Here is a 26452-nt window from a genome sequence, read left to right as displayed (position 1 = left end):
CACTCGGTGTGTGCAAACCAGTGATCCAAAGCCTTCTACACATGACTGCTTGTCCCATGAACAAAGTAAGTGATCAATCGTCTCCTCTACATCCTCATCAACAAATGAGGTCTAATCAAAAAATAACCGTTATTTTAATTTTTTTTTAATGTATGAACTTATTCATCAATAAGTATCTTGCCCACTTCAAATTAATCCTCCTCATATATATTTTTTTCCAGTTTTCTCCTATTCCAATTCTCGAAACACTTCTGACACGCGATTTTTGGTTACACAAAACTTAATACAGTTTCCTTGATCCAGTTTTTTGAATAGTAAAAAACCGAAGAGCACACCAAAATACGAGTTTTTATTTGTCAAAAAAAAAAACTGACAATCCAAACATAACAGAAAACAAGTAAAACGGTGTTAAGTTCGGCCGGGCCGAACTTTGGATATCCACCACCTCGGGTATATATGTAAACCACCTTTTGTCATAATCCGGTGAAAAATGCATAATTTATGCCTCCACAGCAGCTTTATCGAAATATGGTTCAAATTAAACCGAATTCGATACGCATATATGGAGGTCTAATAAGTACAAGTCATTGTTCGATTTTGTAGAACAAAATATTGGTCTTTGTGGTAGCCATATCCAAATATATACCGATCTGAACCATAAACGACACGGATGTCGAAAAGCCTAACATAAGTCACTGTGTCAAATTTCAGTGAAATTGGATTATAAATGTGCCTTTTATGGGACCGAGACTTTAAATCGAGAGATCGGTCTATATGACAGCTATATCCAAATCTGAACCGATCTGAGCCAAATTGAAGAGGGATGTCGAAGAGCCTAAAACAACTCACTGTCCCAAATTTCGGCGAAATCGGATAATAAATGCGCCTTTGATGGGCCCAAAACCTTAAATCGAGAGATCGGTGTATATGGCAGCTGTATCCAAATCTGGATCGATCTGAGCCAAATTGCAGAAATATATCGAGGGGCTTAACATAACTCATTGTCCCAAATTTCGGTGACATCGGACAATAAATGCGCCTTTGATGTGCTCAAAACCTTAAATCGAGAGATGGGTCTATATGGCAGCTATATTCAAATATGGACCGATCTGGGTCTTATTGAAGAAGAATATCGAAGGTCCTTACACAACTCACTGTCCCAAATTTTGGCAAAATCGGATAATAAATGTGCCTTTTATGGGCTCAAAACCTTAAATCGAGAGATCGGTCTGTAGGGCAGCTTTATCCAAATCTGGACCGATCTGGGCCTTCGACATCCTTCTTCAATTATGAAGAAGGATGTCGAAGGTCCTTACATAACTCACTGTCCCAATTTTCGGTGACATTGGACAATAAATGCGCCTTTTATGGGCTCAAAACCTTAAATCGAGAGATCGGTCTATATAGCAGCTATATCCAAATCTGAACCGATCTATGTCATATTGCAGAAGTATGTCGAGGGGCTTAACTTAACTCATTGTCCCAAATTTCGGCGACATCGGGCAATAAATGCGCCTTTTATGGGCCCAAAACCTTGAATCGAGAGATCAGTCTATATGGCAGTTATATCCAAATCTGGGCCCAATTGAAGAAGTATGTCGACTGGCCTAACATAACTCACTAACTCAAATTGTGGCAAAATTTGGATAATAAATGCGCCTTCTATTGACCCAAAACCTTTAATCGAGAGATCTGTCTTTATGGCAGCTATATCCAAATCTGCTCCGATCTAGGCCAAATTGAAGAAGGATGTCGGCTGGCCTATTACAACTCACTGTCCAAAATTTTGGCAAAATCGGACATTAAATGCGCCTTTTATGGGCCCAAGACCTTAAATCGAGAGATCGATCTATATGGCAGCTGTATCCAAATCTGGACCGATCTGAGCCATATTGAGGGGGGATGTCGAAGGGCCTAATGTAACTCACGGTCTCAAATTTCGACGAGATCGGATAATAAATGCGCCTTTTATGGGCCCAAGACCTTAAATCGAGAGATCGGTCTATATGGCAGCTATATCCAAATTTGTACCGATCTGGGCCAAATTGAAGAAGGATCTCGAGAGGCCTAACACAATCCGCTGTTTCGAATTTCAACAAAATCGGTTAATAAATGTGGGCCCAAGACCCTAAATCGGCGGATCGGTCTATTTGGGGCCTATATCAAGGTATAGTCCGATATAGCCCATCTTCGAACTTAACCTGCTTATGGATCTGTGCAAAGTTTCAGCTCAATATCTCTAATTTTAGAGACTGCAGCGTGATTTCAACAGACAAACGGACTGACGACAGATAGACGGACATTGCTAAATCGTCTTAGATTTTTACGCTGATCAAGAATATATATACCTTAAGGGTCGGAACTGAATATTTCTATGTGTTGCAAACGGAATGACAAAATGAATATTGGGGGTATATCCTTGGGTGGTGGGTATAAAAGTGGGAAAATCAAACATACCTAACTTACGAAATTTGAAAATTACTGTTAATTGTTGATCAGTCCTGGTAGATACAGCAATAATTGTTATGCTGGATTCACGTTTGCGCACCACTTGGTCTATCACAGAGTGACCGTAATAGTGCTCACTAAATTCTTATCAAAAGCCATCAGCTCCATCGGCCGGCGATATGCCTCAGTGTTCTGTCTATTTAGCATACATGTATAGATTTTATCTCAACACTAATTTCCGTACTCCAATATGTTCAGTAGTTCAACAAGTGGTACTTATGCAAGACCGGTGACTGGTTCGCTCGCCGTGATTTCCAATCCCATCCTTGACTCTATCTTGGAGCCATCACCAAATATCGAGGTCTCAACTTTTTCAAAATCTGCATCTATCTCCCAATCCACTCTTCCAGGAAAGCAATCCTGAAGATCTCACATCGAATCGGTTTCGGTGTCATGTAGTCTTAAAACTTCCTACATATGGAACTGGGGCGGTAGCCTTTCTTCGTTAGCATGCTGAGTTGCTTCAGTATAACCGCAGTCTTGGTGTCATAGATTCGAATAGAGACCTTATAAGGTTGCATGTTCCAAATGATCACAACTTTCCCCTCATCCCAATGTTACACAGTGGGATAGAATCCAAAAAGAATATACCATTGAAGATCGAATAAAGATAACCCTTTGAAATTTGAAATGGTAAGAACTGAGGTGAAATCGAGATGACGTGCAAAATTTCAAGGCTTAGGTGGTCCGGGCGCCTCTTGTTCGGGCTGCCAAAACTTCTTTATGGGGTCTTACACGAATATTTCGAGGTATTACAAACGGAATGACTAGATTAGTATATCCCCATCCTATGGTGGTTGGTATAAAAACCCTCAGGTTCATCCCGGTTCCAATATACCCTAATACGAGATGCCAAGTGTATCCCTACTATCAAATAATTTCTATTGGAGTTTAAATTTGATTTTCCTGGTCGGCCCGTATGTCCCGTTGGCTGTTATTTTGAGGTGGGGTGGACCCCTGACTCTAAGATAGATAGAGTTTTATGCCAGATTCGAATTCTACACCCAAATTTTATGACAGTGTATCAAATAGCCAGATCGCGCAGACGATCTCATGCGTATGCCTTATCAGCACGTCACCTCCATCTTAAATAGTTCAGCGAATAATCCATCGGCTCCTGCTGCCTTGTTATCTTTCAGTCGGGTCACTGTTGCTTGGACCTCATTCTGACTGCTGCTTGGACCACATTTTGACCAGGAGATTACTATTCTATACCATCACCAGGGATTGGTTCTGCGGTATCTTATTCGCCGCCATCGTCGGACACTAGAAGCTTGGAAAAATGTTCTTTCCATATCCCAAGCACACTATCAGTAACAATTACCAGATGTTCCTCTTTGTCTCTGCTGGAGAATGTGCCTATACCAAAGTCATCGGTTTGATGTTTGATTTTTTGATCAACTTTTCGAATTCCGCCAGCACTCTTTGACAAAATCGATAACATGGAATCTTGATTGAAAAACTGTTTTTAATTAAATTTTTAATAAAGTAAATTTCAAAGAAACAACCACTCACAAAGCACTATAAATACCTACACGTAAAATCGTGCTTCTCATTCTATTGTAAAGTGCCACCCCTTGAGCCACTAACAATTTTTCATGAAAATTCAATTTCATCTTATGATAGTGGAAAATGAATGGAAGTTTTTTTTTCTCTCAGGGAAGAATGAAAACGTGTGACTTGACAAAATCATTTTTAATAGAATTAACTTTAATCTATAACTTCCCCTTTCTTCGGGCATTGTTATTCATTTTACCAAGTGTTCTTACTGTAAGTGTTCTTCTACAAGGATATGTAGGTGGAATCGCGTGTCATTGTGCATTGCATCTTTCTCCCTCTCTCACTCGCTGCTTATCTACCTACCTTCCACTGGCTAAAGAATGCCAGTTCTTTTCATGTCCTAAATTACCTTTTTGTGGTTATGTCAAAGTGTTCCAACATTTTTTCTTTTACATCATTTCAACGGCAACCACCTTATCCACGACTCGAAAGTAGATGTAACATTTCCTTGTCGTCATCTTCTGTTTTTGTGGTGGCTGTAATCTTTTAAAGATAAATGGTCAAATAGACATTTTAAATAGACAGTTTCCTGACAGCTACCGACCCTGTTTCACAGCAAAATAAAACGAAGACGAACACAAACAGTAAGTCCGCCATAGGAAAACAAAGATTAAAGCAAAGAATGAAAGAAAATACCAAATCGCTTACGGAGTAAAAGAAGCCAATTTAATGAGACTCTAAATGAAATAAATGCAAAGTAAAGATTAAATGGTCATAGCAATGGAATGGAGATAATGGAAGACAACAATATGGCAATGGAATTGCAAATAAGACGAAAAGAAAGTAGATTTAAGTAGACTAAGCAAAAAAAAAAATTATTTTATAATGAAATTAAACAATCTTTAACACCAAAGATTGAAAATTGATAGATTTTTGCATTTGCGACAAAAAAGTCTGGCGACGACGTTTATATAATACCCTGCATCTCCTAGCACATTCATTGAGAGCATTCTAATTAGATACCATGTATTGAAGCTTTTTCTGATGGAACCGGTAAGCACTACAATATTCCTGGTAATAGAACCAGATGGGCTTTGGGTGTACTCTGAAGAACTAGGATTGGTTGTTGTTGTTTTGTAGCAGTGTGTTGTACACAAAGGCAGCAGCACTTGTCGATGAAAGACTTCATCGGGTCAATCCGGTACGTACAACCGGCTGCCATGGGATTAAAAAAGTTGTGGAATAGCTAAGATATGTCATAACAACGATTGCCATTAATATCTTCTCAGACAGCCAGGCAGCCATTAAAACTGCCTTAAATGTATTTCTGAATTAAAAAATCGGATGCCAGGCCATAGAAATATCCCAGGGAGTTGTAGAACGAACGAACCAGTAAGTCTAGCAACTACAGGATAGCTGACACGAAGTGTTATTAGCTCTTGCGACCACAAATGTTGGCAAGATTGGTCAATAAATGCGCTTGCAGTGGTTCTAGAAGTTAAAATCGGGCGATATATATATACATGAAAGCTATATCTAAATCTGAGCCGATTTCCATGAAATTCATAAGCAATGTCGAGAGTCAAATTTCGAGAGAATCGATTAACAAATGAGCACTTTATTGTAATATTTCTCAAAATCGAACGAACATATATATGGGAGCTATATCTAAATCTGAACCGATTTCGAGCAAACTTCGCAGATATTGTGGTAGTCGTCGAGGAAAGCGTTGTGTAAAACTTTGGCAGGATTGGTCAATAAATGCGCTTGCTGTGACTCTAGAAGTAAAAATCGGGCGATAAATATAAATGAGAGGTATATGTAAATCTGAACCGATTGCCATGAAATTCGTCACTAGTAACGAGAGTCAAGACGAAATCCTTTCTGCCAAATTTCGAGAGATTCGGTTTACAAATTACCATTTTATAGCATTATTACTGAAAATCGGACGCACATATATCTGGGAGCTATATCCAAATTCAACCTGATTTTTCCCAATTTCAAAAGGGTTCGTCTCTAGACTGAAAACATGCCTGTACCAAAATTTAAGACGATCGGATGAAAACTGCGACCTGTACATTGTACACAAATTACTGACTGACTGACTGACTGACTGACTGACTGACTGACTGACTGACTGACTGACTGACTGACTGACTGACTGACTGACTGACTGACTGACTGACTGACTGACTGACTGACTGACTGACTGACTGACTGACTGACTGACTGACTGACTGACTGACTGACTGACTGACTGACTGACTGACTGACTGACTGACTGACTGACTGACTGACAGACAGACAAACAGACAGACAGACTGACAGACTGACAGACAGACAGACGGTCAAACAGAAAGATGGCCATAGCTAAATCGAATCAGAAAGTAATTCTGAGTCGATCGGTATACTTATTAATGGTCCATTCGCTTAGTCCAATTTTGGCGTACTCTTTCCAACATTTCAGTCGGTATCTCACGAATAATGGCTTCAAAGTTTGTCTTGCAATACATCAATTGAAGCTGGCTTGTCTGTCTAGACATAAGCTTTAACATATCCCCACCAAAAATAGTCTAAAAGCATTAAATCTCACGATCTTGGCGACCAGTTGACTGTTCGGTGAAATGTTCACCGAACTCGCCTCTCAATAAGTCCATTGTTACGCGTGCTGTGTGACATGCGGCACCGTCACTTTGAAACCACATACCATGCAAGTCCAGCTCTTGCATTTTGGATGGAAAAAAGTTTGATGTCGTCTCACGATAGCACTCACCATTCACCACTACGTTACGATTCGTATCATCTCTGAAGAAGTACAGTCCAATGATGGCACCAGCCCATAAACCGCACCAAACTGTGACTTTTTCGGGATGCATTGGTAGCTCTTGCAATGCTTCTGGCTGATATTCACTCCAAAATCGATTGTTCTGCTTATTTACGTTACGTACCCATTGAGCCAAAAATAAACTTCGTCGACGGAATGGATGAAGTGCGCGATAAATTGTTTTGTTAAAACAGAATATTGGTCAATATGGCAACTACATCAAAATATAGACCAATCTGAACCGAAGAGATCACGGATGTCGAGATGCCTAACATAGGTCACTGTGCCAAATTTCAGCGAAATCAGATATGGACCCAAGGCCTTAAAACGGGATATTGTTCTATATGGCAGAAATGGCCCCAAGATCTTAAAACGGGATATTGCTCTATATGGCAGCTATTTATATCCAAATATAGACCGATGGCGGTCATATTTAATGCGGATATCGTAGGGCCTTACAAAGCTCACTGTGTCACATTTCAGCGAAATCGGGTAATAAACGCTGGGTCGAAGGACTAACATCGGGAGATCGGTATATATCCAACTATAGACTGATTTGAGCCTTATAGGGCATGGATATCGAAAAGTTTAACATAGATCACTAAGTAAAATTTCAACGAAATTGGATAATAAATGCGCCTTTTGTGGGCTCAAGACATTTGATCAGGAGATTGGTCTATATGACAGCTGTGTCGAAATATGGATCCATCTGAACCATATAGGACACAGATGTCGAAAAGCCTATTGTAGGTCACTATGCCAAATTTCAGCGAAATCGGATAAAAATGCGCCTTTTATGAGCTCAAGACCTTAGATCGGGAGATTGGTCTATATGGCAGCTATGTCGAAATATAGGCCGATGGGGGCCATATTGTACACGAATATTGAAGGGTCTAACACAGACTACTGTGCACAATTTTCAAATTTTTATGGACCCAAGACTTTAAATCAGTAGATCGCAATATATGGCAGTTATATCCAATTAAAAACCGATCTGAACCATATAGGGAACGGATGTTGGAAAACCTTACATAGATACTTGTACCAAATTTTGGCAAAATCAGGTAATAAATTCGCATTTTATGGGCCCAAGATCCTAAATCGGGAGATCAGTCTATTTGACAGCTATATTCAAATATAGCCTGATCTTAACCATGCTCAGTATGAATGTCGAGTATGGTTGTGGCAAATTTCAGCGAAATTGGACAATAATTGTAGCTTTAATGGGTTTAAAACATTATTTTGCAAGATCGGTCTATATGGGGGCTATATAAAGATACACTCCGATATAACCCAACTTCGAACTTAACCTGCCTTTGGATAAAAAAAGAATGTGTGCAAAGTTACAGGAGGCCACCTTAGCGCAGAGGTTAGCATGTCCGCCTATGACGCTGAACGCCTGGGTTCGAATCCTGGCAAGACCATCAGAAATGGCGACATTTGTGTGGTACTATGTCATGTAAAACTTCTCTCCAAAGAGGTGTCGGCACGCCGTTCGGACTCGGCTATAAAAAGGAGGTTCCTTATCATTGAGCTTAAACTTGAATCGGACTGCACTCATTGATATGTGAGAAGTTTGCCCCTGTTCCTTAGTGGAATGTTCATGGGCAAAATTTGTGCAAAGTCTCAGCTAATCATTTTCATTTTTAAAGTCGGTAGCGTGATTTCAACATACAGACAGACGGGCAGACGGACGGACGAACATGGCTGTATCGTCTTAGATTTTTAAGACGATCAAAAATATATATACTTCATAAGGTCAAAAATGGATATTTTGATGTGTTGCAAAGGGAATGATAAAATGAATATACCACCATTCAAAAACTTTTCCCAACAACGAAAGATTGTGACTATGAGGTTTTCACCAAGCTACATATGTACTAAAGTCTTCATCTACTAGCTCAAAAGTCAATACAAACTTATTCGTTGTAAGAATGTTGAGTCGCTTCAACAAAGTCCGCTAGTATAGGATTTCCCATTCCCTAGGAGGCATAACTAAATCTTTATCAAACCTTTGCTAAAATCTAATATACAAACCACGTTATTGCATGTCTTTGCATTTTCATGCAAACTAAGCTAACTGGTGTAAGTTGTACACAGAATCCATAATGGTTATGGTTCATACTGGCCAAAGGTAACTTTACATAGTTCTGATGAAATATTTCCTCCAAAAACCATCTCCATATAGCAAAATATAATTAAACAACTTTTGAATTGAATACCATTTTTACCATCAAATAATCATCCAAGCAAGGCATCCTATGAAAGCAGATGATTTCAAATATTTCAATTACATCTCCAGTTGCCATAGTGGGCGAATACAGCTATCTCCCCCTGCCCAGAAATTAGTCACAGCTAACTACTAAGAACTAAAAAGCAAGAAATCCTCTTGAGTTTTCTGCCAAGCAATATTGCTGAAGTTAATTGTGGTTAAATGTTAAGCGAAACCAAAAACAAGCAACAATAGAAACAAACATTCCATTAACAATTCCATAGCTACAAAACCGAAAACCGAAAACCGAAAACCAAAAGAAAAACACCATTGTAATCTGAAAATGCGGCATTGTGGAGATGGGGATGAGAGGAAGTCGGTGATGTCGATGATGTTGCAAAACATTCAACATTCGCTCTCTGTAAAATTCCTATTAAATATGCAAAAACCCAAACCACACTTAATGTTCTACGATACCAACTACACCGCATCATACAACAATGAATGGACTTTTTGTCTACTCCTCGCCCATTTTACTCCAAGAACTCCACCTCCACCCACTCCACTCCCACGTGGTATGATGACGAGCGTAAGAAGAAAATGTGGCTACAAATAGCAACGTTGGTAACCTCAGTATCCTGGTGTATCCTGAGAGTGGTTGCTGTTATTATAGGTGCCATCGTGCACTTATCCTTCGCAATTGTTGTTGGCACCCACACACACACACAATGGTACGTACGCATCTGTCTGTTGTTGTTTGTCGACTCAGAGCAAAGAAATATAAAAACAACAATAACAACAAAGACATCGTTAAGTTTCTAATGGCGGCTGAATTGTAACCACAAGAGGTTTCAATGAAGCCGACTAGGAATTCAGAGGCAGAGAATCTTAAAATATGAGAGCTTTTAGCGCAATGAAAGAAAGTTATAAACAGATTATTTTTGCGAAAAAAAATACACTGCTTTGGTGTTTTCATCAAACATTCGGTATTTACTTTTTAGCAGTCAAAAAATATATGAATTTAAAACCAGTAAATAAGGCTTTAAGTTTGGTCGGGTCTGATTTTTAAATACCTTCTTCACTGGATTCTGTTAAAATCTATACAAAGTAGCCATGTTGTTATGTGTATTGCTATGAAAACTGGGAAGTCGGTCAATGAATGAGGATTCTTAGGTTTAAAGAAGACCAATTTAGCTTCGTGTTTATATGGAGGCCTTAAGGGTTGTATATAGTGCGGAAGTTTGGAGATAATAAGTGTACTTTGCATAACAAATTTCTGCAAAATTTGTGAAAAATTTAAGTTTTTAGGGTCCAAATAAGTCAAATTAGACAAAAGATATGTACCTTTGTGTGGGGGGTTGGAATTCTGTGCCTATCCGTCTTACGAAAGAACGAAGAAGGACGTCGAACGAGTAAAGCAAGTCCCCTTAAATTTTACACAATTTCTTCTTAATGATGTTGGAAAGGTATGGATTGTAAATGTGCCATTCGGTCCATGTTTAAATTTAGCCCACATATAAAACGATCTCTCGATTTTAGTTTTTTAAACTATAGACGACTATGTTTACAACCTCCAACAGCTACGAATACCAAGGAATGCTATATCACGAGTCGATTTTTGAACTTAACCACTAACACTCATAGTTATAAGTCTGATAATAACAGCACATACAGTCTGCTGACTCTTAGTACACAGGTTTTTTTTTCAGGGACGCTACGAAAGAAGACCGAGGCCATATTTTTTGCCGCTCTTTTGACATTTCACTTCAGTAAGGTTTGCCATTTCATGATGGCTCGTATATTAGCCAACGACGAGTCGAAATTATTAAGTGGAGTCAGTGGCCTCAACTTTAAGAGCGCTATGTCCATTTTATCGATGAGGCGGCGCACTTCTGGCTAAATGGCTTAGTCATGGAGCAAAATATGCGTTATTGGTCAGACTGCAATCCACACGTACTTCATGAGTCATCATTGCATCTCGAAACTAGTAAAAGCATGCTAAGTTCGGCCGGGCCGAATCTTATATACCGCCCCACTATGGATCGTAATTGTCGAGTTTTTTATTTTTTTGATAATGGATAAGAATTTCTATGCTATTGGAGCTATATCAAGTTGTAGGTGGACCATAATTGAATGTTAGAGACCATAGTGTAGTCATTGTGTAAAATTGCAGCCAATTTGGAAAAAAAAAATGCGCAGCTTTAGAGGCTCGAGTAATAAAATCGAGAGATCGGGAGATATGAGACCATATTTGGTATGTACATTGAAGGTCATGGAAAAAGTCGTTGTTCAAAATTGCAGCCAAATTGAATAAGAATTGCGCCCTCTATAGGCTTTAGAAGCATAATCGGGAGATCGGTTTATATGGGAGCTATATCAGGTTATAGACTGATTTGATCGATACTGAACACAGTTGATGGAAGTCATACCAAAACACGTTATGCAAAATTTCAGCCAAATAAGATAAGAATTGGTCTCTCTATTGGTTCAAGATGGCAAGATCGGTTGATATGGAAGCTAAATCAAAACGTGGACCGATTTGGCCCATTTACAATCACAACCGACCTACACTATATGTATATGTGCAAAATTTCAGGCGCCTTCGAAAGTTAGCGTGCTTTCAACAGACAGACGGACGGACATGTCTATATCGACTTAAATCGCATTACGATCAAGAATACTTTACTAGCTGAACCGGGCCCGCTCTGCTGCGCCTTCTTTTACTTTATATGGAACAAAACTATCTTTGCAAGTTTATTTTCGACAACTAAAGAGCTTTTAGTAAAATACCATGCTACGACAAATTGTATATGTACATCGCTAGACTAATAGCATAACAATATAAATGCTTTTTCTCATATTATCTTTATTGTACTACGAATTTGCTCGAAAGGTTAAGGGCTATTTAAGTTTGGATTGTGGGAAGGGGAAAACCCCTAGGGTGGTATGGGCCCCCAGTGTGGACTTCCGTGGGTATGAATTTCGTGCTCTACCCCCAAATACCTCTTATTTGAGCCACCCATATTGTCATAATCGGTAAATATGTATGTCCGATTTAGAGGTTTTTTCGGGTGTAAGGTGGTCCCCAGACACTTAGCCTTGAACAAATATAAGAAAAGTGCTCTACTTTCAAATACCATTTGCTTAAACCGAAAATTGCCATTGGTTTAAGAGAAGTCTATGGGATGAAGCCTCCCCCAAACATTTGTTCCAAAATTGGTTATCAAATTCGTTTCCTAATCTCAAATACTTTTCATTTCAGCCACATATTGCCATGGTCGGTAAATTTCTGCTAACTCTTTGGGTGCTTATTCGGGAAAGGGGCGGTGCCCCAAATACATGGTCCCACATTTGTATATCACATTTGTATTCTACACCCAAATACCTTTATTTGAGCCCAATATTTCGATGGTCAGTAAATAATTGCTGTTTGAGGGGTGTTTTGGGGAAAGGGTAGACCCCCAGCAAATAGGTCCCGAAAGTGGGTATAAATTTCGTGCTCTACTCCCCAAAACCATTAATATAACATGGTTGGTGTATATGTTCGATTAAGGGATGTTTTGGTGAGCGGGTGGTACCCCAAACCTTAGTCATGAAAATATATCAGCATCGTGCTCTACTCTAAAATATTATTTTTTTGATCCGTATATTGCCATTGGCCTCAAAATTGGGTATTAAATTTGTTTTCTCATTGCAAATGTCAGCAGATATGACCGGTTTGGGGTATGCAAATGCAAATTTTGCCCATGAACATTCCACTAAGGAACGGGGGCAAACTTCTCACATATCAATGAGCGCAGTCCGATTCAAGTTTAAGCTCAATGATAAGGGGTCTCCTTTTTATAGCCGAGTCCGAACGGCGTGCCGCAGTGCGACACCTCTTTGGAGAGAAGTTTAACATGGCATAGTACCTTACAAATGTTGCCAGCATTAGGAGGGGAAAACCACCGCTGAACATTTTTCCTGATGGTCTCGGCAGGATTCGAAGCCAGGCTTTCAGCGTCATAGGCGGACATGCTAACATCTGCTCTAAGGTGGCCTCCGGTTTGGTCTATGGGGCCCTAAAAACTATCAATATCGAACTCCAATCTCTTAAGGTCTAAATTGTTATGGTGAGCAAATACGTCCTATTTGGGGGTTGTGATGGGGGATGGGGCGGCCACTCAGTGGCTTGGCCCTGAAAATATATTTTCGTGTTCCACTCTAAAATATCTCTTCCTCCCCATATTGCAGTGGGGTGGGGTGGCACCATAGACTCTTTTCCCGAGTATTAGTATCAGATTCGATCTTTACTCCCAAAGACCTTTCATTTGAGCCCCATATTGCTATGGTCAGTAAATTTGTTCCCTTTGGGCGTGTTTTTGGAGACGGGCGGCCCCCAAACACTTGGTCCCACATTTGGATATCGTATTCGTATTCTACACTCAAATACCTCTTATTTGAGCCCCATATTGCCATGATCAGTAAATAAGTCCTGTTTGGGGGGTGTTTTTTGGGAAGGATTGGACCCCAGAAACTTGGTCCCACATTTGGATGTCAAATTCATATTCTACTCGTAAATACCTTTCATGTGAGCCGCATATTGCCATAGTCGTTAAATATGTCCGATTTGGGGGTGTTTCGGGGGTTGGGGTGGTCCCCCAAATACTTGGCCCGAAAATTGGATATCAGATATGGTTTCTAATCTTAACTACCTTTCATTTGAGTCCCATATTGTTGTGATTGGTCTATATATATATATTTGGTAGGTTTTCGGTTGGGGCGTCCCCCCATCCGGAATTTGGATACCAAATTTTTGTTTTTGCGTTTCTATAAGAGGTCACATAAATTTCGTTTAAACCGCACCACCCATCTCTGAGATCTGGCGTTTCTGAAAATTTGGGTAAGGGGGAGGGTCCGCCCCCCCTTCAGAAATCAAAAAAATGTAGTACCCTATTTTCATCACGAGATCATTATGCACCATCTGTGAAAATTTTAAGAAAATCGGTTCAGCCATTTTTGAGTCTATACGGAACACACAAACAAACACATTGTTTTTATATAGGGTTGCCCAAAAAGTAATTGCGGATTTTTTAAAAGAAAGTAAATGCATTTTTAATAAAACTAAGAATGAACTTTAATCAAATATACTTTTTTTACACTTTTTTTCTAAAGCAAGCTAAAAGTAACAGCTGATAACTGACAGAAGAAAGAATGCAATTACAGAGTCACAAGCTGTGAAAAAATTTGTCAACGCCGACTATATGAAAAATCTGCAATTACTTTTTGGGCAACCCAATATAAGAGAAGATGGGGTCTTAGATGAATATTTCGAGGTGTTATCCTAATTGCTTTTTTTTGCTTCTTTAAATAACAAATTTATTGAATGAAATAATTCTTATAAGAAATTATAAAGTAGGGAAAAAATTAAGTGTTATTCCGTCAAAGTTTTTCGCTGTCAAATATCTGATATATGGATCATTATAAGCAAATGTTAATTTGCCCATGAAAATTCCATTGAGAAACAGGAGCAAACTTCTTACATATTCATGAGTGCTGTCCGATTCAAGTTTGGGCTCAATACTAAAAGGACCTCAATAATAAAGGACCTCCAATTCCGAACGGAGAAGTGTTTATCATTATACCATAAAAAATTATTATATGCATTAGCATACATATATCCTCCGCTATCATATAGGACATCTCTGCACTAATCGTTCCGCTACTAATTCAAAGTTAGTCGCTCATGAATATTTCATATAACCATTTCAGAGCAATTATCCTTGAAAAAGAAAACAAAGTCCCCTCTGGAAACTTCTATTATGACAAACCACATACGCCGACACCCTCATGTTTACACATTTCATTGTACTGAAAAGTAATGGAAACACTACATTTTTTGTGCTATTGTTACCCCCTTCTATATGTGTGTGTGTACGGTTTCCTTGGGGATAAAAGCTTTTTGTTTTCATGTTGCTTTATAAATTCCCTGGAAAATGTTTTCATACCTAAAGCCATGGTCATAATAGGAACTTTTTTGATGACACAAGAAAAGGGAAACGATGTACATGCATAGTGATCAAATATAATTGTTGGTTAATGGTTGTTTTCTGTTGGTGGTAAATTTGAAAAGTACGTCATATGATGTTTTTGAGATGTTATTATCAAATCAGTTAGTCCGGAAAGATCTTAATCTGAGATCACATCCAGATGTACCTAATTATAGATAGGGCTGTACCTAATTATTACACCAGATATTTTTACACCGCAGGATTTCGTCATTCCCTTGGTAACACATCGAAATATTGATTAGATACCTAACAGAATATATATATTTTTGATCTACTTGACATTATAAGTCCATTTAGGTTTGCTCGTCCGTTTGACCGTCCGTCTGTCGAAAGAACGCTCAATTTCGGAGCGGTACAGCTAGGCGCTTGAAATTTGGCATAACATAATTCCTTTTACAAAAGGTCGGTTGGGATTGCAAATGGGCCATATCGATTCTTGCTTTGATTTAGCTATCATATGAACCGATCTTGGATTTTGACTTCTTCAGCCTATAGAGGGCGCTATTTTTATCTGATTTAACTGAACTTTTTTATGAAGTATTTTATTATGACTTTCAATAATTGTACACAGAACAAAATACTCACGAAATTTTTTCAAATAAAAATTTAATTAAAAATTTAATAGAAAGTAAAAATGTTTTCAATTAAAAAATTAATGGAATAAGTCTTTTTTTAAATGCATCTAGGTTTTTGTTTTAAAATTACCATCGCGATTAAAATTTAGGAAGTTTTCAATTAAAAAATTAATTGATTCAATAATTTTTTTAATTGAATCGAAACCTTTTCGCTTACGATCGTGGTTGAAAATGTTGACATTTTCAATAAAAAAAATTAATTGATTGTGCAACTCCTCGAAATATTCGTCTTAGTCCCCATAAAGTATATTTATTCTTGATCTTCATGACATTTTAAGTCGATGTCGCAAAGTCCGTCCGTCTGTCTGTCGAAAGCACGTTTACTTTCGATGGAGTAAAGCTTCCTCTTATTGGTGTAGGACGGTTGGGATTGTAAATGGGTCATATCGGTCCATGTTTTGATATAGCTGCCACATACACTGATCTTGGATCTTCATTTCTTGAGCCACTAGAGGGCGCAATTTTTATCCGATTTGGCTGAAATTTTCCATGAGATCGATACATAACCTGATATAGGTTAGGTAAGGTTGAAAAGAGGGTGGATGTATTAATCCGCCCCATGCCACTATGGACATACACCCAAGCCAGTAATTGGCTTGTTTTCAATACCACTCCTCTAAGCTGGTTCATGTCTGGTATTGTGTCTCCACCTAAGTTTCGGTATCCGTTAGACGCGAAAGCCGGGCAATGATAAAAGAAATGCTCCAACGTCTAATCATCTTCCCCGCATGCCCTACACATGCTATCACTTGCCGCACCGATTTTACATAAGTGAGCTCGTAGTCCTATGTGTCCCGTCGTGATACCAATAGCTATTCTGACCTGCTTCTTACTTAGTTTTTGTAAAAGCCTCGTGTTCTCACGATCTGGGTCCCTCCATAGGATTTTCGCCATCCTATCAACCGTTTCGCTGTTCCACTAGGTTGCATGCGCATTCGTCGCCCACTTCCTTAACTTGGACTGCGTTGACCCGAAAGGCTTTGGGTTAACCAAGTTTATTGACGGCAGTCCTCTAGCCTTCCCTTTCATTCCCCCTTATTCCGTTATGGCCAGGCACCCAAACGATGCGTATTTTGCCATTATCAGAGAAGGCGTTAATCTTCTTCTTACACTCCAAGATTGTTTGTGACTTTACTGCCCCGGTTGTTATTGCCCTTATGGCAATTTTACTGCCCGTAAAACTGTTCACACTCGACATTCTCGCGTTAGCACCACACCACCGCACGTATTCCGTGATCGCCCGGATCTCCGCTTGCAGGACCGTATTATGGTCAGGCAGTCTAAAACAGAGCTCAGTTCCTGGATTCTCAATGTAGACCCCAGGCTCACTCTGTCCTCCAGCTTTGATCCATCCGTGTAACACGATCTTCCAGATGTCATTACTAGGGTTCCGTCAATCCAAGACTGTGCAGCTGAGAGCACTCGAAATCTAGTGCGAAAAGCACTAAATTGGCATCTCTGGCTGGAATGAGTTAGACCCATTGATAAGTACACCGATCGGCTTCCTGATTCGATTTAGCTATGTCTGTTTGTCTTTCTGTCCATGTATTCTAATTTTCAAGGTGCAGATCGCATTTGTTGTCCGATTGTCATGAAAATTTTCACAAGTTCCTTTTTTGGTTCAAGGACAAATGCTATTGACTTTGAAAAAAATCGGATCAGATTTAGATAGAGCTCTCATATATATCATTCATCCGATATGGTTTATGAAGGCCGAGCTGCTACTGCAAAATTTTGCTGGGCGTGTTTCATTTGACGTCCGAATCGGTTACGATTTAGATACAGCTCCCATACATATCTTTCAACCATTGTGGGGTTTTAAGGCTTTAGTAACCAACATTTTGGTCCTATCGTTAGAAAAATTAGCATGAGATCTTTTCTTTGATGCAATATTTCATAAAAATCGTTCCGGATATATAGATAAAACTCCCATATATATATCTTTTAGCGGATATGGCCTTTTAAGGCTGTAGAAGCCACCGTTTTGGCCCAATTTTTTAAAATTTAAGCGTTAGGTGTTTTATTTGACGTTTCAGCAGTTTTCGAAATTTCATAAAAAACCGGTTCAGATTTAAATAAAGCTCGCTAGAAGATATTGTCACTGGTATGCATTTGTCGGGGGCTATTAGGGAAATTGAATCTGAATCAAAAATCCTTTGGGCGATAAGAAGTTTCGACTCCTTTAAGTCGCCATGCCCTGATGTTGTATCACCGGTTGAATTACAAGCTGTGTCTGATAGACTGGTTTCCTGGTTTAGGGAGATATATATATGACATTTTGCTTGTATCAGAATGCCATACAGGTATATATGATGATGGAGGGACACGAAGGTCATTTTTATTCCCAAAGCAGGAAAACCCTATCAAACGATGGCGAACGATTTTCGTCGTATTATTCTTTCATCCTTAAAGCTGAAGACTCTTGAGAGGCCATTGGCAAAATTTGGGGGTTTAGATGGCGTGTCATGCATTGGCTATATACTGCAGTTGTCAGACCTATAATGCTATATGGTGTTGTGGTCTGGTGGACGGCGCTTTAAAAGTCCACCTACTGTTCAATACTTAAGCGGATCCAAAGGGTGGCTGGTTAGTGCATCACAGCCTGACTGAAAACGACACCATCTGATGCATCTAATGTCTCTGGACATTGTGGCTAGACAAATCGGTGCAACCACTGCTGTGAGGCTAAGGGAGCTTTCTCTTTAGTCTTGTGGCGGCTACGGACACTGTGTTATACTTGATACAACTTGATACAATGTGCAATGTGCCAGGCAGTGTGTATTACACCCTACCACTATTCCTGATAGAAGTAAGGGGAAATCAAAGGGCAGACGATTTGGTAGTGAAGGCCAGAGGACTGCCGTCAATAAACTTGGTTAACCCGAAGCCTTACGGGTAGACGCAGTCCGAGTTAAGGCAGTAGGCGACGAATGCGCATGCAACATTGTGGAAGAGCGAAACGGTCGGTAGGACCACGAAAATCTTATGGGGGGATCCGGATCGTGAGAAGACGAGGCTATTACTGACAGGAAGCAAGGAGGAAGTCAGTATGACTATTGGTATCATAACGGGACTCATAGGACTACGAGCTCACTTATGTAAAATCGGTGCGGCAAGTGATAGCATGTGTGGAGCATGCGGAGAAGATGATGAGACATTAGAGCATTTCCTTTGTCATTGCCCGGCTTTTGGGTCTAACAGATACCGGCACTTAGGTGGAGACACAACACTAGACATGAACGAACTTAAGGGAGTGGTGTTAAAAACAATTAAGGATTTTGTAAGTAGCACGGAATTCCTAACTTTTTTTTTTAGAGCTAACTTTAGAGTTTTTAGAGTGCACAACATGCCGATTACTGGTGTATGTCCATAATGGCATGGAGTGGATTTATATCTGCACCCTCTTTTCAACCTAACCTAACCATTCCTGATAGAATCGATTGGAATACCGATATCCCTATATATACGGATGGTTCGAAACTAATCGACCAGGTGGGCTTAGGGGCGTACTCTAAAAATCTAGAACTGGTTATATCGAATAGGTTACCCGACCACTGCAGTGTGTATCAAGCGGTGATCGTTGCAATTAAGGAAGTGGAGGAATGGCTTAGATATAATGTCATTACGACGATTGGCATCAATATTTTCTCAGACTGTCAGGCAGCCATTAAATCCCTGAAGAACGTAATTCTGAACACAAAAACCGCCCACGAATGTAACAGATCTCTCAACGAGATGGCTGAATTGTTCAAAATTCACCTGTTCTGAGTGCCGGGCCACAGAGATATCCCAGGACTTATATACGGATGGTTCGAAACTAAACAACCAAGTGGGCTTTGGGGTGTACTCTAAAGATCTAGAACTGGTCATATCGAAAAGGTTACCCGACCACTGCAGTGTGTATCAAGCAGAGATCCTTGCAATTAAGGAAGTGGTAGAATGGTGGATATAATGTCATTACGGCGATTGGCATTAATATCTGCTCAGACTGCCAGGCAGCCATTAAATCCCTGGAGAACGTATTTCTGCACACAAAAACCGTCCTCTACTGTCGCAGATCTCTCGACGAGATGGCTGAACAGTTCAAAATTCACCTATTCTGGATGCCGGGCCACAGAGATATTTCCCGGGGAATTGTAAAGCGTATGAGCTTGCGAGACTAGGAACTACCCTACATATTCCAGGGATACTGAAATCTGTGGGTATGCCTCTAGCGACATGTAAGCTAAGTTTTCAGGATCAGGCCAGAAGGTCAACGAATGATAGATGGTCACAAAGAGGGGGCCGTGAGCATTCCGAAACTTTGTGGCCTAATTTAGATTTGGAAAGGTCTACCGCTTTGCTGTCATTGGCAAGTACAGACGTCTCAGTCATTGTGTCCGCCATGACAGGTCACTGTCTAATCGGAAAATATGTTGACATACTGAATGTAGCCAGCAACAAATTTTGCCGAAGATGTGAGGACATCGCAGAAGAAGAGACATGCTAAGTTTTCAGGATCAGGTCCGAAGGTCAACGAATGATAGATGGTCACAAAGAGGGGCCTGTGAGCATACCAAAACTATGTGGCCTAATTTAGATTTGAAAAGGTCTACCGCTTTGCTCGCATTGCCTAGCACAGACGCCTCAGTCATTGTGTCCGTCATGACAGGTCATTGCCTAATCGGAAAGCATGCAGACATACTGAAGTTTGCCAGCAACGACTTTTGCAGAAGCTGTGAGGACATCGAAGTAGAAGAGACTATAGAATACCTTCTGCGTGTCCCGCACTAGCAGTCTGAAGGAGTTCCACATTAGGTTCTCATTTCTTTGAGAACCTGTCTGATTAAGCTGATGTGAATATTCGCAAGTTGTTGGGCTTTTTAAAGCGATGTGAATGGTTCAACAGTAGGAGCTGGAAGGCATCTTCCTTTTTCTGTTCCTGAGGTATCACAATGGACGAAAACGTCTAAGTGAATCTGATGGCAGACTGCCACTGAAACCTAACCTTACTTACGATATGCATACTTCATCCGATATGGCCCTTTAAGGTTGTATTGGGTTGCCCAAAAAGTAATTGCGGATTTTTCATATAGTCGGCGTTGACAAATTTTTTCACAGCTTGTGACTCTGTAATTGCATTCTTTCTTCTGTCAGTTATCAGCTGTTACTTTTAGCTTGCTTTAGAAAAAAAGTGTAAAAAAGTATATTTGATTAAAGTTCATTCTAAGTTTTATTAAAAATACATTTTCTTTCTTTTAAAAAATCCGCAATTACTTTTTGGGCAACCCAATAGTGGCAATAATTTTGGTATTATCGTAGGAAAATCGTACAAATTTCTATTTAATAGGTATGCAAGATTAAAGTCTGACTAGATTTCAACATAGGTTCCATGTATTAATAGCTGCACCTAGACTCGCTGATGTAGGGTATTATATAATCGACCCCGTCCGACTTTTGCCTTTCCTTACGGGTTTTTATTTGTGTTTGTTACATCAAAGATGGTTGAATGATGAACATTTTAATTTTCACAGACTATTCAAAGACTTAATCATAATTTTGGCAGCCTTATAAGCCTTGGCATATTCTACAGGAAGGAGGGAGTATTTGAAGCGCTAATAACAACACATCATCCTCTGCTAATTTGAGATACGATCAAGGCACACAAATGAATCCTTTCTTATAAAAAATGAGAAAGCTTACCTTCGATTCGATGTTTATTGAGTTACATTATAATTAACTGTCACATGCCAAATACCTTACTTATCCTTATGCCCAAGAAGAGTTTATGAATAAGTCATTTTCTCATTTGAAATTGCAAAATTCATTGGAATTTAAAGACGCTGCTTCTCTCATCCGCGTGTTCATTTGCTTTTGGCCAAATTGTTTACTTAACTACAGTCGTTTAAATTTAAGCATTTTTTAAATGGCGTAAGAGAAAAGTCTTATGTTGGGAACAGAAGCAGCAGCTTCCTTCAGAATTCATCACACCTTGCTACATTGTCCGGGTCCTTAGTTGTTTTGGGTTGTGGTGGGTTGGGTTGGGTTGGGTTGTGCTGGGGCCAGCACAAAGAGATTAAATTGTTATTTCTTATCTTATGTTAATGCTAATGCTGTCGTTGTTTTGTGTGTGTGCGTGTATGTGTGTGTGTGTGCGTTTATTTTCTTTTATTCTTATTGTTGGTAACTACAAACACTAATAACAATTGTTTTCTCTGTTTTTTTGTTGTTGCTTTTGTTGCAGGTGATTCAATTATATTAAATTGCCAGGCAGATGGCACACCCACACCCGAAATTCTATGGTACAAAGATGCTAATCCCGTTGATCCCTCGCCTACTGTTGGCATCTTTAATGATGGCACCGAATTACGGATCTCCACCATACGGCACGAGGATATTGGAGAATATACTTGCATTGCACGCAATGGTGAGGGACAAGTCTCCCATACGGCCCGTGTTATAATAGCGGGCGGCGCTGTAATCATGGTAAAATTTTATTTTAACATGACTAACCCATTACTCATCACAACCAGCAAGACCTGTCTTCCAGACTACCACCCCACCCCTAATCCCCTCCTCGCCACCTCTATCAACCTTCCTTTTCCTACTCTCCTTGCTGCCTCCCCATACCAAAAACCCTTTAGTCTCTCCCCAAAACCTAACCCCAAGCCAGTGTGTATACTTATCGCCATAGAGACCTACTGCCAGCTCGGAGCAGCAGCAAAATATAACCCAATTCTAAATTTTCTGTTGGCCTAACAACAACGGCAACTACACTGTTTATGTGTTTGTTTTTCCCGTTGCCCATGTTTACCTGGTAATCCTGCTTGTTTAGCCCATTGACAAACGGCGTAGGGCAATAAACAAATAACGACAGGATATAAAGGACTACGCAAACAAGCTTGACAGTTAAAATAGCAACTATTTAGCAATTGTTAAGAGTTTCTGACGTTTTTATTGTTGTTGCAATTGCGCCAAAGCTATTATCGCTTAATGTTAATGGCTTTCGCGAACATGGCAGGAGGCAGTAGGCTAAGCTATCAATAACAACAACAATTGGAAGCTTTAAAACTTTGAAGTTTAACAAAATTTTGTTAAATATTTTTTTTTTATTTTAATTATACATATAGTGGAGGAAAAACTAATAACATTATCATGTTTTTAATGCCCAATTGACAGTTTGAGTTTAAACTTTTTATTGAAGTGCATCATTAGAAGCATAATTTGTATGATATTTGTGTTTATATGGAGAGTAGAACTTGCCAGTCTTGTTGCATTTATTTTTATATATTGGGTTGCCCAAAAAGTAATTGCGGATTTTTTAAAAAAATGTAAATGCATTTTTAATAAAACTTAGAATGAACTTTAATCAAATATACTTTTTTTACACTTTTTTTCTAAAGCAAGCTAAAAGTAACAGCTGATAACTGACAGAAGAAAGAATGCAATTACAGAGTCACAAGCTGTGAAAAAATTTGTCAACGCAACCCAATAGAAAAAAATAAATTAAAATTAAAAAATAAAAAGATTAAAGTGCTAAGTTCGGACGGGCCGAATCTTTGAAACCCACCACCATGGATTCTGCGTAAAATTGACACAACCCAAAATTAGTTGAAAGACATGATTTTACTCTACCTACAAAATTTCTGCTAATTCCCAACGACCTACGAAAATGAAAGCTTCTAGGAACCGAACAAGGATAATCGACAGATCGGTTTATATGGGAGCTACATCAGGTTTAAGATCGATTTGGACTGTACTTGGCACGGTTGTTGGAAGCCGGAACACCAAGTGCACAATTTTAGGAAAATCCAACAAATCGTCACTCCTATGGGTGACCACCATAAATGACCTATTACGAATGCTGACTGAGGAGGGATTTGAAGCCGTCTGCAACGCAGACGATGTTATAACACTTCTAAGAGGTAAGGATCCGAACAAGCTATGCAGAAGGGTCGAAAGGGTCTTGCATATGGCACATGACTGGGCTAGTCCCAGAGGTCTCATTGTTAACCCAGTGAAGACTGAAATATGCCCGTTCTCGAGGAAGACGAAGGTGGGCAAGTTTAACCCACCATTTTTCCTCAATAAGACGATTTCGATATCTGACAAGGTCAAATACTTAGGTGTGATATTGGACAGGAAACTGAATTGGAAGTGTTACATTCAGGAGCGTACTGGAAAGGCTCACAGATGTTGAACCTATGAAGATGGGTCGTAGGCTCAAATGGGGCCTGAATCCGAGGATAGTTCACTGGCTCTACAGGAGCGTGATATGATCAATACTTACTTACGTCTCAGTAGTTTGGTGGACTGCTATGGAGTGCAACATAAGCGTATGGTGCAGGTTCAAAGAACATGTTGTCTTGGCATAGGCGGAGCGATGAGGACCACGCCCACTAGGGCACTGGAGACTATTCTAGATATCCAACCCATTGACATAGAGATTTAAGTGTGAGGCAGCCACTACGGCTATGAGACTTAAGGCGATGGGAGAATGGATTGAGAATGGGAGCATGGTATGAGCTGCTCCCATCCTCAATCCATTCTCTCATCGCCTTAAGTCTCATAGCCGTAATGGCTGCCTCACACTTAATCTGTATGTATTGGGTTGCCCATAAAGTAATTGCGGATTTTTTAAAAGAAAGTAAATGCATTTTTAATAAGACTTAGAATGAACTTTAATCAAATATATTTTTTTTGTACTTTTTTTCTAAAGCAAGCTAAAAGTAACAGCTGATAACTGACAGAAGAAAGAATGCAATTACAGAGTCACAAGCTGCGAAAAAATTTGTCAACGCCGACTATATGAAAAATCCGCAATTACTTTTTGGGCAAACCAATATAACCGCGGTATAATCGAGGCGACGATCGGAAACCTGGAAGGAAGTGGAGAAGTTTCCGATCGGATACCTGAGATGAACCTTGAAGTCGAGTGCGACGCACTGTTGCCATCGGCACAGTCTTGGATTGACGAAACCCTAGTATTGCCATCTGGAAGATCATGTTACACGGATGCATCAAAGCTGGGCCTGGGGATGTACATTGAAAACCCAGGGACTGATATCTGTTTTAGACTGCCTGTCCATAATACGGTCCTGCAGGCGGAGATCCGGGCGATCAGGGAATGCGTCAAGTGGTGTGGTGCTAATGCGAGGACGTCGAGTGTGAACATCTTTACCGACAGTAAAATTGCCATAAGGGCAATAACAACCAGGATGGTAAGGTCACGAACAGTCTTGCAGTGTAAGAAGGAGATTAATGCCTTCTCTGAGGATGGGAAAATCCGCATCGTTTGGGTGCCGGGCCATAACGGAGTAAGGGGGAATGAAAAAGCAGACGATTTAGCGGTGAAGGTCAGAGGACTGCCGTCAATAAACTTGGTTAACCCGAAGCCTTTCGGGTCGACGCAGTCCGAGTTAAGGGAGTTGGCGACGAATGCGCATGGAACATTGTGGAACAGCGAAATGGTCCAGATCGTGAGAAGACGAGGCTATTACTGAAAGAAAGCAAGAAGGAGGCCAGTATAGCTATTGGTATCATAACGGGACACATAGGACTACGAGTAGGGCATGCGGGTCAACGTATGATAGATGGTCACAAAGAGGGGCCTGTGAGCATTTCAAAATTATGTGGCCTAATTTACAGTTGAAGAAGAAGAAAAAAAATTATTGCTGCTAAATTAAGAGAGAATCGGTTAGCAAATGAGCATATATATATGGGAGCTATATCTAAATCTAAACCGATTGGGAGCAAACTTATTAGATATTGTAGTAGTCGTCAAGGAAAACGTTGGGGCTAAATTTGGGCAAAATCGGTCTTATTGACCAATCTTGCCTACATTTTGCGCTTGCAGTTGCTCTTGGAGTGAAAATCAGGCTATATACATATACGACAGCTAAATTTCGATAGAATTGGTTAACAAATGAGCACTTTGTTGCAATATTTCTGAAAATCGGACGAACATATTTTTTCCAATTTTAAAAGGCTTTGTCTTCAGTCAGACAAACATGCCTCTATCAAATTTTTAGACGATCGGACGAAAACTGCGACCTGTACTTTGTACGCAAATTAACATGGACATACGGATAGACAGACTGACGGACATAGCTAAATCGAATCAGAAAGTGATTCTAACTCTATCGGTATACTTATCAATGGGTCTATCTCTCTTCCTTCTGGGTATTACAAACAAAATCACTAAGTTATAATACCCTGTACCACAGTAGTGGTGTAGGGTATAAAAATTCAAAAAAACCAACGTGAGTTTTCCATTGCTGTAACTTCATTAGTTTTGCAAACTTTAGAATTGTTCAGACACCGTTGGAATCGTGAAGAAAATCGCTTTCAGTAGTGGTGCTAGATGAAGCAATACGGTAAAGTTTTCTGTAAATAACATCGGAAAAACCAATTTTTTTGGGCGTAAAAATCCAAGGTCGTTTTCTAGGCCAAAAACGCTGTAACTCCTTCAGTTTTTCGAATTTCGAAGAATTTCCAGCATTCCGCAGTTCGAAATTCGAAGAAGATTCGTACAATAAACAGAAATGCTTATAAATTCACAATTTAATTTTTTTGCATTTTTTTAGCAAAGGCTAACCCCTTATGAAATTTTGCAATTTTTGATGGGAAAAAATTTTTCGAGTTGAGTATACAGTATTGAAGATCATGGCAAAAAAAATCGGATTAGTGCAACTCCTAGGTTTTTTCTTCAAATAACAAGCTAAAAATCGCATAATCAATATCC

The 26452-nt window shown here is 39.6% G+C and overlaps 1 protein-coding gene across 3 annotated transcripts in view; it reads left to right on the top strand.

The window, feature by feature from the left end:
- LOC106093533 (protein turtle) overlaps positions 1–26452 on the top strand; it is a 479313-nt gene that overhangs the window by 287331 nt on the left and 165530 nt on the right. For all 3 annotated transcript variants that reach the window (XM_059365881.1, XM_059365880.1, XM_059365882.1), the window contains exon 6: positions 21953–22194. In XM_059365881.1, coding sequence (XP_059221864.1) covers positions 21953–22194 — 242 coding nt within the window. The remainder of the gene's footprint in view (positions 1–21952; positions 22195–26452) is intronic.

Source organism: Stomoxys calcitrans, chromosome 3 (genome assembly GCF_963082655.1).
Source record: "Stomoxys calcitrans chromosome 3, idStoCalc2.1, whole genome shotgun sequence".
Taxonomy (NCBI): Eukaryota; Metazoa; Arthropoda; class Insecta; order Diptera; family Muscidae; genus Stomoxys; species Stomoxys calcitrans.
This window is presented reverse-complemented; position numbering and strand designations above follow the sequence as displayed.